The sequence below is a fragment of the Mangifera indica genome, chromosome 7, assembly GCF_011075055.1.
Source record: "Mangifera indica cultivar Alphonso chromosome 7, CATAS_Mindica_2.1, whole genome shotgun sequence".
NCBI classification, from domain to species: domain Eukaryota; kingdom Viridiplantae; phylum Streptophyta; class Magnoliopsida; order Sapindales; family Anacardiaceae; genus Mangifera; species Mangifera indica.
The window spans coordinates 17,200,402-17,215,778 of NC_058143.1; the positions used below are offsets into that span (position 1 = coordinate 17,200,402).

The following is a 15,377-nucleotide window of genomic DNA, read 5'->3' on the forward strand; positions in this document are numbered from 1 at the left end:
CGATAGCCCAAGTGTTCCTAGATATCACAAGTGACAAAGGGTATGATGTTTCTTCGTAGATTTTGCTCAGAACTCTTCTTCTAAGTACAAAGAGTTAGTCTACAATATTCCACTGCTTATCACCCTTGAATAGATGAGCAAATTGAGGTGGTCAACAGATGTCTAGAGAATTATCTTAAGATGTTTGGCTGGAGATCTTCCACACGTTTGGTTCCATTGGCTTTCACCGGGTGAATATTCATACAACACCAACTACCACACTAGTATCTAGATGTCCTCTTTTGAGGCTTTGTATGGATGCCCTCTCTCATTCCGTGTGCCTTTCTTTCCCAATGGCTCTATTTTAGAGTCAACACAATGTTGAGAATGAGAGAGGCCACATTGTAGGCTCTGAAACACCATATGGAGAAAGAGAAAGGTCGAACGCATGATGAAAATCATGGCAACAAAAGAAAAATTAGAGACTGGATTTATGTTGAGCTCTGATCCTATTGGGAGGTCATCATGCGTCAAGGAAACTAGAAGCTACAACTTTTGTTAATATCAATAAGAGATAACAACGTTGTTTTTATTCTATTTTTCGAATTATAATTGAGTGAACAATGTCGTTTTGTTATTGATTATAACTCTGTAGCAAAGAGACGTTGTACGGGATTGAGTGATGGTGCAAAATCATTTGGATAAAACCAATATTTACTGATAGCAGGAGGTCATTGAATACTTTTTTCGTAAATCATGAGTCTGCTTAATCCTTAACTATCTCTCAGGGGCTATCCATAGTTTACACACAGAAATCTTAAAGGAAGAAGACTTAAATCCTATTTAATATTGCCTTTAGCATACCATGGCATTGAAATAAGAAAACAATATATTTAGATTAAACTGGTATTTCAGCATTAGGGTCAAATGCAAACAAGCAAAGAGCCAAGCCAATTTTTACCTTTAACATTGAAGCTATGTACACAATCAAAATAAAATATACAGAGGACGACAGGTGACTAAGCTTCAAACGTTCTAGGCTTCAAGAAAGATCAATGTCTTCTCACACTTTGATCATAGCCAAATTTCAAGCAAAGTCATCAGAACCTTGAAAGAATACCTCTATCTCCCATCTGACAATCTTATTGCATAGCAGCTTGCAATGAAACCTCGAAATCGCTGCTCCATAACCAAGCCAAAAATATGGTTAGTAATATTCACCAGACAACAAGAAATCAACTTGGTTAGTGATCTAATTGCCAATCTTTGTATATCAATAGTTCGACAAAAAACAAAGCTATACAAATGCTGAAAATCTAAGCAGGAAGTGAACTTGATTATGAAACAGAAGTGCAAAACTAATTTAGTATTGAATCAGTAAGTTTACTGCAAATCAATATGTGATCAACCCAGATTGATAACATGAGAGACATTCAATTAGGTCAAATAGGAATAATCTGATTTGAAAAAAATACTTAAAGAATGGTTTTGCCGATAAAAGTCTTACGACCATTTAAAAAACATGAAAATTTCACAGAAAATTCAAAATTGTTAGCAAATAAAGCAACCTATATCAATCAGAAACTACCACCTGACAATGGGAACAATAAGGCACAAGTACATCTACTAGTGAGTGATCAGCTTCATCTATGTATCTGTGCATGCAATTTTCAAATGATTTAGTTCAAACCTGTAAAACCACATGTCATTCACAAGCAATCTTAGTATCAAAGCTGCTAAGGCAGATTGCAAATGCTTGAAATGCTGATATTGGGTAACGATAGTCCATTGTAAATAAATCCTTCCCCACTTTTCCAAACTGCAGGATGATTTCATCATGTTCTGGCAATGCTGGTCCATTTTCAGGAGAAGCTACCAGCTGAAAGTTTTTCACTGAAGCAACTGTCACTCGTCCATGGAAATTCAAGCACCAACACTGAAGCTGCTCATGCCACCTCGGAGCCTTATTTTTTAACACCAGTGGTCCCTCTTTCTGACTGGTCAAAGGTCCAGATAAGAACTTCTCCAAGTGGTTTGACTTTGACCGGAAAAGTGGGATTGATGGGAAGGAATCCACATTGCATGGAGAGAACTCTGTCTGCGTTGGGGCTACTCCTCCTGGTCGAATAGAAGAAGCAGAAATGGCATCCATGTTACAGAGCATTCTCCTGGGACCCCTGATTGTCATATCACATAAAAATTTTCGGCATTGACTAAAATGCATGAAGAAGTTCACACAATTGCTTTTATTTAAATAAACCTGGCTACTTTTGCTACAAAATTTTGATGTAGATGTAGTTTAATTGTCCTTGTTGAGCAATAAGTAAAAATAAAAACTGTGTGTGTAAATGTTTTTTGGTTTTCTTCATAGACGCAAATAAAAAGGCACATAAATTAAACGCTTACCTGGAACCTAGTACATTCAATTCATATGAGATGTGAGCAACTGGATAGTTGCCATGAGGGACCCTCGGAGAAACTTGTTTCAAATTCATTAGTCTAGTGGAGCGACTTCTTGTCATCTTGGCTCCAGCATGAGGAGGTTGCCCATCATAGACTATAAATTTGGTTCCTAAAAAGTTTGATCTAGCCAAAAAGAAAAATATCAAAATTTGAGAAATAACTCAAATAGCATTGGTCATAACATATTTCAGTTAAAGCACACCTCAGTTTCCCAATATAAGTATTGCTCCCCTTTGACATATTGTGGGCATGCAGAGAGATGATATAATCAGTGCAGGTGGGGCGTCTAAACTTGTGGGCAGCAAGGAGAAACTTTCCATCATCAGCCAGTGCTTCCATAAAGACAGGATAATCAAAAAGTTAAAACACACTAAAAGCCAGAACAACAAGAAACAAGTTATATCATATCAACAATTGAGAAGACCGATAAAAAAAATATATATATGCCAGTGCATACTGAAATCACGTCTTCACTTTTTTTAAAAGAGAAATTAACTAAAAGACAGTAATTGCAACTACATGCAGCTTTATTATAAGCTTAAAAAGTACATATTGCAGTGCTTTGAGATCAATGTTTCAGGCATCAGATGCTCACCATTAGTTAAACTGAGGTAAAGGTGATATGTTTGGGTGGACCTGCTGCGCTTTATAAAGCACTGAAGGAGAAAATCCCTTGGTCCGGGCTGCAAAAAGTAACCGTACAATTTTTTAAAATGGACAAATCAATATTCAGCAACCAGGGAAAACAAGTTGATCATGAAACTGTAAACTCAAAGAATCATCAATACAGTAGCCAATATACCTTAAATTTCATAAACCACAAGTAGTTTTTAATAGTAAACCATTGATCAAGGATAACACATTGCACAAAAACAAAAATATGCAGTTAACCCCTGAAAAACAGAACCAACTACACCCTGCTAAAAGTAGACGCTCACAATCAAGTGGACAATGGACATACATGTTAAAGCTAAAAGTGGTCCATTAAGAGCTTGCACTGCTGTCAAACAGAAGCTTACCATAAAGTTCCCACGTCAAGCTCAAAATAATTGACATATCGTCGGAACCTAAGGGGTGGTCCCAAGCTAATCTAAGTAAATCACCACTAAATTTTCCAATTGAAACATGAAATGAATTAAAACTCAATTGGAACTGCCTTGAAACAAACACGGTTCCTACTATCTACTATGTAGGTAGAGGCATATGTTAAAAGCAGAGGTATAATGAAATTTGAGCAAATTTTGTGAGTTAAGCAGCTGCCCAACATTTCTCCATCACAACTCTTCAATCCTCACCTCCAAAAAAAAGCCCATAAAATTGTTTTTTTTCATGAAGCATTAATTCATCAATAAAACTATACACACAAACAAAGATATATTATTATGTGATTGAGTATTGTTTTACTTTTAATTTTCAATTATCCAATTATATAATAACACATCATAATTTGCGCACAAAATTATGCACATAACCCTACCGTTAATTCATATACCCAGAAAAAGGAAATGAGACTTTTGCAGACCACTTTCAGCAGGTCTAAGCACGGCAACAGAATGTTTAATTTTTTAACCAATCTTTTATATTAAAAAAAAAAATCCTATCTAAAATTACTAACCCAGAGATAACACTCATCCGACCTCTAAAATACGAAACTTATTGAATTCAAAGTTCCAATTAAAACCCAGTAAATGAAAAAAAAAAAAAAAGCAATTCATAATAAGCCAACATTAAAAAAATTGCAATAATTAAAATTATAAGCAAACCTGTTTGACAGAGATGGGAAAAGTCAAATAACCAGAAGGTTCAGGGACTTTAACAATTTCTTTAGTGATCTGCCTCCAACTTCTACAAACTCCGGCACAGGCGACTACACTTCTCCGAGCAGGCCACGCTCTCTCGGACGCCTCAATCTTAAGGAGAATCTCTCTGAGCAGCTCCTGTGGCAGGTTGGCCCAGCAGCAAGAGCTAGAACCTCCACCGTCGGCGTCGTCCCCTACCACGCTGTGGGACCGGGGCCACATAATATCTTGAACTATTCTGTTAATTATCATGCAAGTGTAAACAATTTTTTGTTTTCTTTATTTAATTTGTTGAGAGAAGAGGGAAAGTTGGTTGGTGTGAGTTTAGAGTGAAGAGCCAACGGAACAGAGAAGCGAGGAGAGAAGGGCCTTTTTCTTAACATTGGATTTATTCTTTTTATTTATAGAGTTTTTGTACCGTTGGAAAAATAAATTCATTTTGAAACTACCTTATATAATATAATATCAACCCAATACAATTTTATTAAAATTGCATTTATCTCTTCTTCTTTATCTTTATCAATTGATTACCATTATTTTATTATAGCCAAACTATGTAAGTATTTTATTATAGCCAAAAGACTTATTCTCACCCAAGATTGGGTTTAAAGGCAAACATACACTTACATAGTTTTAAAAACTCAAATAATTATTTATTTTAAAATTTTTATTAAAATTAAGAATAAAACTATTATTTTATCATTAAACTAAAAAAATTTAAAAGTTTATATCATTTTTTTCTTTAATTTAAAAAATTAATAATTTTTTCAAGATTAAATTTTTAAAAGTTATCATTTTCTCTTTAAGGTTTGAAAAACTAGTCTGGCTAACAATCTAATGAACTGATAACGTTTGAACAATAAAAATATGACATCTTTTGATCCGACAAAAGGAGAGTTATCTAAAAATCTGATGAAAGGATTATATTTGAACAATAAAACATCGTCTAAACTTTAGATACCATTTGTTTAAATTCAACGATGATAGTTCAAGATAAAAAAATGAAGATAGTAGTTAGAGAAACGAAAAAAAAACCTAAATTTAAAAAGAAAATATTATTTTTCAAAAAATAAAAAATTTTAAATAAAAATAAAATTATTATTTTAAAAAATAAAAATAAATAAAATTATATATTTTTAATATTATTATTAAAATAATATTTTTATTTTTATATTTAATTAAAAATTCTACCGAAAATTTAAATGCTAATACATGTTTAGATATTTAAAACTCCATCGAAGTGTATTTATTTTACACCTACCCTTGAGTGGGAATAAGTCTTTTGGCCTTTATTATATTCTATTGTCAAATCAAATTGCAATGAGATAAAGTGGCGCGTGAAATGTAATCATGAAATATTCACTGGGCGTTAAACGTGGACAAATTATCGGGCATGGGATGGAATTCATGTCTGCGGTTCACTGATATTTTCATTCTGAATTAAATTATTTTATTAATTATTAAATAATTCCATACAGTATCTTTTAATTCATATATTTATGAATTAATTTTCAAATATTTAAAGCAACCGTACGCCAGAGTCAGGAAGTGACATTTGTTTGGGGTATTACATAATGCCACGTGATTTCGAAAGAGAGGATTTTTTTTTTCTTGAGATATTTTAATGTTGGAATCATCAACAATAGTGTCTGGTGGACAGGAATAAAACAAGAGCAGCACGTGTCGTCGTGTCTAAAGGCGCACCCCCGCTATTCATCACATGATGAATATGCTCATTCATAATCATCTTCAATGCTTAAAAACTATAAAAGCCGCCTCCCTCCCTCCCTCCATCTTCAATATTGCTCCTGTGTGTATGTGCCCTGCCCCTGATTGACAACTAACCTAACAATTTCTATGTCCCAACAACAACACATCATGTGCCATCCAATTGAGTGGAGGCACCACACTAAATAAGAAATTTTCTTTTTGGCGAAGTCAAAAACGTTTTCTGCAATGTAATTATATAGTAGTTGGAAATTCAACAAAACATCGAGTCAAAGTCTGCTGAGTTCATGCCACTTCTAAATTTCTAATTGTATTATTGGCAATTAGCTGGTGGCCACTTACCAGGTCATGTCCTCTGCAGACTCATACTTGATTTCCCCTTGAATTGGAGCACCATGTCCCATTCTCACCTAACCCTTTTGCACCACAAGTTGCGCATCCAAAATATCTTTTGTAATCAGTAGTACGCAGTGAAACCCTTTTTCTGGAAATTCTGCAGACTGTAGACGCCATCGGTAAAACTGCCATATACCTACTTACTAAAAATTTTAAAATTCATGGCAGGGTAGATACTAAAATCTATTGAATGCAATCTAATTGTCCCAGCACACTGAAGGTTTCTCGATTTTCCAATTCAAGAATAATCACGCAACTATATGATTGAAAGATACTTTTCTTTATTTCCCTTGAACATAAACAGATGAAGATGTCTATGAATAATGTAGAAAATTAGCATAAACATTTATAATGATTTGCTTTCTTGTTTTCAAAAATGGATCCTAATCTCATGTATAGAGCTACTTACACCTTCGCCACACGAAAAATATCCTACCACGTCTTCTATACAACAGGAACACTTCCATTAGGCTGCTGCATGTTTCCCAGCAGTTTTCCTACAAAACCAGGGACAAAACGCACAGACATCAGTTATTTCTGTTCCTTCTGAAACTTTGGACCAGGAACTTAAAGGAAAGAAAACAAGATGCTGAGGAATAAATGCTGCCACATGAAATATATTATTGGGATTTTACCATTTGATTTTCTCAATATTGTTGTCATGTTGAAAGTGGTACAAAAGTACAAATTTATTAAGTTGTGGCTAGCTAAACTTGTACATACATGCACAGTATTCATTCAGAAAGACAGCATGCCACTTAACTAAGTTAACATAGTTCATCAAAAGTAGCTCAACTCAACTGTACATTGAGCATAACATTTTATTTTAATAGCTTTAGATTAATCCAAGTGCAACAACTCAAATTCAAAAATACATATCCATAGCTAATCACTAGGAGAGCAATGCTGCATTGATATTCAGTGAGATCATGTAAAAACTATGTTCCAGTTGAACTTCTATTAAATTTAGCTTAAGACCTCGCTAATTTTGGAAAAAAAATAATAATAAAGCAAATTAGTAGACTACCTGTGTTGCCTGCAAGAGCATAAGCCTTTGAGAGATATTTACTTCTTGCCAACCCAACAGAAGTATTCTGTGACCTTAGAACGTTATCAACTTGGAACTGATTGGAGAAGTTGGTAGCAGGAAGGCACCCTCCTGACTTACTCAATAATACTTCTGAATTTTGTGCAAGAATCTGATCAGGTGTCTGCACAGAGGACTCCAGCTGATTTCATGGAAACAAGCAGCAGCAAGTCATTCAGTCATCAAAAAGTAATTTAAGTAAAGCAAAACACATTGAAAAGGCATGGTGGTAAGAAAATATAAAAGAGAGATAGAAACTTAAAAAAAGTGCAACCATTTAACAAAGATAATAAGGCTGATACATCCCTCTTGATCTGATACATTTTGTTACGTCTTGTACTGTCATAATATTGTGACACAACAATACAGTAGTTTCATGCAGGACTGTAGTCTCACAGAGAACATCAGGCACAGTGTATACCCCTTTTGTTTTCTAAAATTTTTTTGCAAATTTACAGATCAACATGAGAAAGATGGCATGATTATAATAATATCACACTGTTTATGAAGATATCATTACTGTAGTAATAGCACTACTGTATGTACCATGTAAATAACTGACCAAGCCATGTATATGCCAGTGATCATCTGTCAACAATGACTTAATATTGTGTAGAAATCAGGCAACACAAACAACCTTCTTATCCTAGTAACAAAATAAACGACATGATAAGTAATGACTGTAGAAAGGGGGACTGAATTTTTCAGGTTAGCCATGGACCTCAAATTCAGTTTTCCAACATCTGAGTAATGACCATGAAAGAAAAACCTACTCCATTCCTTTCATGACTGGTAAGTTTCATACATGATGCAACAGCATTAGTTTCTCAATTTAATAAAAATGCAGGTAACTCTTGCCTAGCAAACCTCGAAACCATAATGCATCAATTGGATAAATTAAAAATGGACAGGGTCAAACCTTCTTGCTGAGCACGCCAGCCCCTTGTTCTTGTGAAGAACCTCCTTGGGCTAAAGCCTGTAACGACACTGTGCTTTGATGTGGAGCTTGCAGGATCACCACATCTTTGCCCTGTTCCTTACTTGATGCCTCATGATAAAGATGAGTAAGTGCAGACTTGAGACGATTGTTTCTTTGAGAGTAATATATTTTGGTGGCAAGAGGAACTGGAAAATCTGATTTGATTCCATCACAATAATCATGGTCAAATTTTCTGGAAAAGAAAGCTTTACAAAAAGGGAGGTTGAAGACAAGTTCCCAAAAGAAATAATACTACAATTATTAAATTTTCTTACTAATTTATCCATACAAACTGATGTGTCTTAATGTAATTAAGTGATTTTAAGTTAGAGATAGTGCAAACAATTAGATCACCCAATCACATTAAGAAACATCAGTTTGTATGGAAAAGTTAGTAGCATTATTCTTCCCAAAATTATCCTAGATAAGGAATTGATGAAAACTTTACCATACGGTTTTCTGTGATTACCTAGCATCTGCATGCACTGCTCATGGACTTGTCCAGGGCTTTTACGAAGATTATCATTGGACATGTCACTTCTAGGAGTCATTTGTTTCAGAAAATTTCTACCTGAAAACAAGCTTATACATGAGCATATATGATGCATTCAACAGTATACAGAGGGCACCCAGAAGATTACAGTGTATCATCATAGATGAGTGACCAAAAGCTACGTATATGAGGTTGATTATAGCAATAACATAGCTCAAGATACACATAAATTAGGCCATGTTATCACAACAATTTTATGATATGTCTTTTTTGCTTTTTTTTTCCTTAAATGCTTAATTAGTGTACCTTTGGTAGGAAATTGGATCAGACAAGATGGATTTGTAGAAAGAAGAAAGGAAGACCTCAGGAAAGAAAACCTAAGGTTCTTAGTCAATGAAAATGAAAAGGGTATGTTCTCACACATAACCTATGAACAGTTCGATCTCAGACTTCAGTTTCAATATCCATTAGTACAGCACTTACAAAGAATATCATGGGATGGCTCCAAAGAAAATTGGTAAAAGCCTCAAATAACAGGAAAAGAAGAACCAAGTGAGTGATAGATCAAAATAGTGATGAAATTAAAAGAAAATTTGATCATCTATCTGAATGCTACTTCAGAAAACCTTGCTGATCAAGAATTTAAGCAGAACAACTACAGAAAAAGTTCATCTGGACTTACATGTATGAGGGCCTTGAGAATTTGTGACTTTTGTTACGCAACAAGCTGACTCTGGATCACCTGCTAGTGGTAGGCACTCATCTGATATCCTACAAGAACCAAACAAAATTGGTGAAGTTTTAGATAATAGTTTTTTTAATTTTTTTTATCTTCTAATTTTTCAGAAAAATAATCATTTTGCTAGTAAACACCTCCAATAGGGTCTAGGTTCAATAGCTCCACCATCTAACAGAAGAATCAAGGATATTGAAAGACACTACTCAATTGAGGCCAACAGGCCTTGTTAAACAAGGAAAAAGAACAAGAAAATTTAAGAAATAGGAAATAGGTTCTATTACACTACAGTACATTAATGATCATAGAACAGAGACAGTGTAGATATCAAAAGGACTGAGGGATAAAATTGAACAATCTGCATAAAATATGTCAAAACCAAATAGAACCTTCTCAGGTACCTGAGAAACATATATAGCTACAATTCAAATTCACATAAATAAGGCATACATTTTTGAGCGTTTTGCTGGAGGTGGCATCACACAGGCTGAGTGATCTGTATTCTCAGGACTAACTCTTGAAGCAACCATCACAGAAGCTGTGTCTACACTAGCAGAATTTCCTAAGGGAAATAGTAAAAAGCAAAAATTCAAATGCAATTACATGACTTTCTTCAAATAAACAGTTGTCTCTAACATATTTCCATGTCTGTCAAAAAGATCAAGTAAAAAAAATGCAAAGGAAAAGGGGTTAAAAGAATAGATGATAATTCAACTAAACTCAAAAAAGCCATATTCCAAAACTATTTGGCCTCACTAAATGATGAGTATAATTAAGTAGGATATATAAACCATCCAGCAGAGAAGAAGCTTTGTTCAATTATCTGACACAGGAATGAAGCTTTGGCTTCCTTTACAAACATCAGTGATTTCAGTTCTTGCTTCATAAATCATAAATCTAGCTCAATGAGAAGAAAGAGGAGCACATCTAGCTACTATAAAATTTTACAGGTGACAACTGCAGCCAAAACCCCTTGCTATGTCTGTTTTAAACCACCCCCCGGCCCAAAAAAAAAAAATTATAGGAACTTTGATGATCTAATAATAGCAGGGTTATTTGGAGAAGAGCATTGGCACAAGCAGGATATTAAAAAGAGACTAACAGAGTAAACTCTCTGGAGCTCACTCACATTGATCCATCAGGAAATACACAATGTGAATGCCACAGGAAACTTACTTTTTATATCCACAGTCAAAGATGAAGAATCATCGTCAGTAGACTCTGACCTTTCTTGCTCCACAACTGGCGTAGCTTGGTCTAAAAGAGGTTAAGAACTCTCAAATTACCAACCAACAATTGAGTAAAAAATTAACCTGTATAGAACCAAAATACAAGAACTTAATTTAAATGAAATACAAAACTCAAAGATAAAGGAACAAAAATAAGAGAGAGAGAGAGAGAGAGTATAGTTCTGATGTGACAGTACTTTACCAATTTTTTAAGCTACATTAAGTTAACATATCATTTTAAAAAGGGAAAAAATTATCCAAAAAGAAATTTTTCTAAACAAGTTCAATGTGCAAAAAAGGATACTAGCATAAGCTGTAAGTAACTTCTTCCTCTCCTTCCTTGGAGGTTTCCTATTCCCTGTACCACTATATACATCCAACATAGGTTCCCCAGTAGCATTTAATGACCTACAAAGTTCTGAAAACAACAGGAAAAGGGCATTCGTTCAGTGAAGGAGCAGCATCATTCCACAAGAAGAGTTCTAAAATGGAAGTCCAATACAAAAATAGCAGTGAACCATTGAGACAATCAGACAAAAGACAAGTAATTTTCCCATCAATAAGTGAACATTTTGTTAAAATCACCATCAGGATCCTAATCACCTGCATTAATTATGGATCAACAAGATTCATGGTAGTTCAGTTTACAAAGAAACAGAGCATATTAAAATGGAAAAGAAATGCATTTGATTCAGAAGATAACCAGGAGAGGGATCATGCATAACCTAGAAGGATAACAACCAAGAGACTCATGTGACCAATGTAAAAGAAAGGCCCTTGCCCAGTTACTATATGTTAGGTTAGAAACCTCATCCTAACTAAGAATTATGAAATTGATTTTTCCAACTCACACGGTACAGTCAATGCTGATACTAAACGAGTTCATGTTGTGAGCAGCCAAAATGTTCAGGATGATGAAGGCTAAGATGATTAATGAGTCACATCACTGTGATCTTGAGTCTTTCTATAACAAAATATGAGAGAATAATGTACCATGCTTTTTATAAGCTCAGATGTCTTTGAGCAGATTATGAAAACATGCCAAACGTTCAAAAACTTGAAAGGAAACTTGAGCTAACCTGCATGAGCAGCATAATGACTGGCCTTTACTGGCTTCTTACAAGCATTGCAACATACCTTCATGATAATGTTAACAATTAGATTAAAAAGTGAAAAGCAACATTCTGGATGTAAATGCAAATATATAGGATGAGTGGCCAAACCAAAAATTGCAATTGGTCACATAAATCAATAATTTACAGAAGCATTAAGAAACTAAAAATAAAGTAAAAGAAAGCAAGAGAGAGAGAAGGTAATGGACAAATCAAGAAATGCGCTTATGAAAAGTTTCCATATAAACTTCACAGTGTCAAAATAAAAGGACTTTTTAATGCAATGTTACCTGTGCCATTTATTTACAAGCAGACAGGAACAGATATTCTGCTTCTAAGCTTAAATGCTTCCATAAAAATAAATAAACAAATAGAAAAAGTAAAGAATGCATATTTAGATACTTAACATGAAAACAGGAGGAAGATATTAACAAGGACAAAATTTGATTATGACAACACTTACCAAATGTAAAGGATCAGTCATAGGTTTCAGACCAAAGACATGCATATCTGGAAAAGGCATTTGTCAAGCAGTAAAAAGAAGTCAAATGCAACCCAAACAAAAACATCAATTAAAAATTCAAAAGGAAGCAACTACAATAGCATTTAAGAAATGCACACTAAATGTATCAGAAAATCCTCATATCAGAATTCCTAACGCATTTTCTGTTGCAATTTAAATCATTCATGCTTAGGAAGCCATAAAAAGTTGGTATGTGGTCAAAACCTATAACATCCACCAAGAGATCAGAAGTTCAATTCTTTTTGGGGGTAGGGTTGGATTCAATATGTGCTACTCAAGCTCGGATCAAACAAGCCGAGTTCAAGCCAAGGTTGAAGTGAGCTCATTTTCATCAATGAGCCAAGTTTGAGTTGATTCGAACAGTCAAGTTCGAGCTCAGCTTGGATTGAGTCCAAAGTTAAATTGCTTTTGATCCAAATTTGAGCCTCAACTCATCAATCTCTAGCTAAGCCTTTTGGATTCGAGCCAATCTCGAGTTGGCCTTGTTCAAGCTTTGGCCTGGATCAAATCCAATCCTAGTTGGGGGATATGCCCACAAGCTCATGACTCTCAAGGTCGTTGGTCCAACAGCACTTCAAAGTTTAAAACTTAGTGAATTTACAAAATATAGAAGGATTTCTAGGAATAAAGAATATATTTATGCTGGGGGAAAGGTACACGTTACTGCCACTAACAAAATGCAGCATAACAGAAGCAAGAGAACATCACTGGACTTGGTCCCTAGATCTCCCATTGTAAGCACATTATAGATATAGCTCACAAGACTAGCTTCTCTCGGAGTGTCCACTTTAAAAAAGAAGAAAGACTATTACCAACTGTTGCTAGAATCTATACACCACCAAGAAACTAACTTCAAATTTTTTTTTTTTTCCGCTGGAAGAAGCCAACTACTTGATGTATGACACTACAAAGGGTTAGAACAATAATAACAATGTCCCAACCTAGCAACACAACCTTCATCTCATTTCTAATTCAACACTACACAATGGATCTATACAGTACCTTCTAATTTCAAAGGAAAATCTTCAATTGAATTAACCCAAAAATTAACAATTAGTCCACATATGAAGAAATCACCTTCTTCATCCAGCAAATTAGCTTCATCTGCCTGACATAATTCTCTGTAAATGTTTTGAGCAGCTAATTTCTGATGGCTTACCCCATCTGCCAAGGACATGAAGGGATGTCAATGAAAAAAATGAAGCAACCAATTCAGTGTTACTTACCCAACAGAAATTTCAATTTTAATTTGCCAAAGAACTTATGGACAAATTGATGCTAAGTCATGGAAATCCCCAAAATTTCTGACATATAACATTTTATATTTTGTATAAATTCCATCATGATGAATTCTAAGTAATATATACATTTGCAGGAAATAACCAAAACAAATGAAGTAGACACTCAACTGAGGAAACATAAGAGTCAAAAGTTCAACTATTTGTAATAGAAAAGTTAAAGCTGTAGTCATATTTTTTTTTCCTCTTTGAGTGCATGTTGTGAACAAGGCTCAGGAGTGATGAGACATGTAAATTAGGTAATAAGTACATCATAAAAACAACTGATACACCATAAAAAAACACAGGAACTTTAAACCCCTTTCCTTGCATTCTGGAAGTTCTTTTGACTTCCAATACACCATATGTTCTATATATTGAACGCAGATTAATTTGTTCAATTTTGTTTATCTTCTTCCTCCCAGTACATTTTGACCAAATCTTTCTGTTCCTTGAACTACTAGGTGCAGAGCAGAAAATGTAATTTTACACCTGAACTACCAAATACCATGAAGTTTCATCATAGTCTCATATTATTTTACTTTTAACTGCAACAGTACAAGAATTTTATACACAGGTAAACAGTTGTTCACAGGAGCAAACAAACAACCAAGAGCTCATCTTACCTCCTCCATTCGGCAAGAACCTTCCTGCTTCCAGAAGTCTAGCCATTACTGCCATTCTCCCACTTCCTACAGAGCATACCATTGAGACAAAAACTACCCTTCTATCTGTATACCAGCCTTATCACATTAATAAACTATCAGTAAACCACTGAGACGAGTGATAGGGATGTTTTATTAATGTGAAAAAACATCCCCATCCAAAAAAGAAAAAAAATCAACTCCTCTTATCACATTAATAAACTATCAGTATACCAGCCTGAACTCAATTGGCAGAGTCACTAAAGCTCCGTGCTGTATACACTCAAGCTTAAGTTGTAAACCATCTAATTCGTAATTTTATTTCTCTTTTCTCGGGAAAATTACATAATTGCATCTAAAGACAAGCGGGGTCGAAATATAACAAAAAAGACAAAAAGTAAGGGTTAACAGTGGAACAATCAAGATACATTTATGATACACAACATAATTTCATGAAAACGCAATCCAAATAATTTCAAACACGGCAAATGGAAATCATTTTTTGATGTATTCAGAGAAATTACTTCGCGTAACCTAGTTAATCAATGCCCAAATCCATCAAATCAAATAAATAAAAACTCAGCTTAACCTAATAAAATATTTCTCCTACTATAATCGCGATAAAATGTAGATAAATAGAAGAATCGTACCCGATTACAAAAATTTACGCGGATCTCTGAAATGTGAGAGAATGCGAGAAGAAGAAAGGCAATGAGGAAAGTGATAACCCTAGAGAGTTATAGTGAATGAGTGTTTGGGTAGTGGTTTACGTTTATCTAGATGTTATACGTTTTGTTTTCTTCTTCGTCTTCTCTCTCTCCTCTGAGAGGAGAAGAGAAGTGGTAGCGGGGCAAATGGCAAATCTAAGCCAAAAATGGGAACTTCTCCTTTTTTCCCTGCGGGAGTTGTCTGCTCAAATAAATGATAAAAAA

At 34.5% G+C, this 15,377-nt stretch overlaps 2 protein-coding genes across 6 annotated transcripts; both read right to left on the minus strand.

The window, feature by feature from the left end:
* Positions 1–850: 850 nt before the first annotated feature.
* On the minus strand, positions 851–4,637 carry LOC123221219 (tubby-like F-box protein 3). Its single transcript, XM_044643990.1, has 6 exons — positions 4,206–4,637; positions 3,038–3,125; positions 2,645–2,774; positions 2,386–2,565; positions 1,670–2,156; positions 851–1,158 (listed from the first exon to the last, which is right to left on the minus strand). The coding sequence occupies exons 1-5, from the start codon at positions 4,491–4,493 to the stop codon at positions 1,685–1,687; spliced, it is 1,158 nt and encodes a 385-aa protein (XP_044499925.1). The 5' UTR covers positions 4,494–4,637; the 3' UTR covers positions 851–1,158; positions 1,670–1,684.
* A 1,989-nt stretch (positions 4,638–6,626) lies between these two features.
* On the minus strand, positions 6,627–15,357 carry LOC123221331. Of its 5 annotated transcripts, none has more exons than XM_044644163.1 (13): positions 15,096–15,352; positions 14,428–14,493; positions 13,602–13,688; positions 12,465–12,511; positions 11,969–12,026; positions 11,194–11,307; positions 10,837–10,917; positions 10,111–10,222; positions 9,607–9,695; positions 8,901–9,002; positions 8,372–8,586; positions 7,393–7,594; positions 6,627–6,862 (listed from the first exon to the last, which is right to left on the minus strand). In XM_044644163.1, the coding sequence occupies exons 2-13, from the start codon at positions 14,480–14,482 to the stop codon at positions 6,810–6,812; spliced, it is 1,215 nt and encodes a 404-aa protein (XP_044500098.1). In that variant the 5' UTR covers positions 14,483–14,493; positions 15,096–15,352; the 3' UTR covers positions 6,627–6,809. The 5 variants fall into 5 exon arrangements, with proteins under 5 accessions (XP_044500098.1, XP_044500097.1, XP_044500095.1 ...); XM_044644162.1 differs by having other exon boundaries at positions 14,428–14,532; positions 15,096–15,351; XM_044644160.1 differs by having other exon boundaries at positions 14,428–14,544; positions 15,096–15,351.
* Positions 15,358–15,377: the final 20 nt, after the last annotated feature.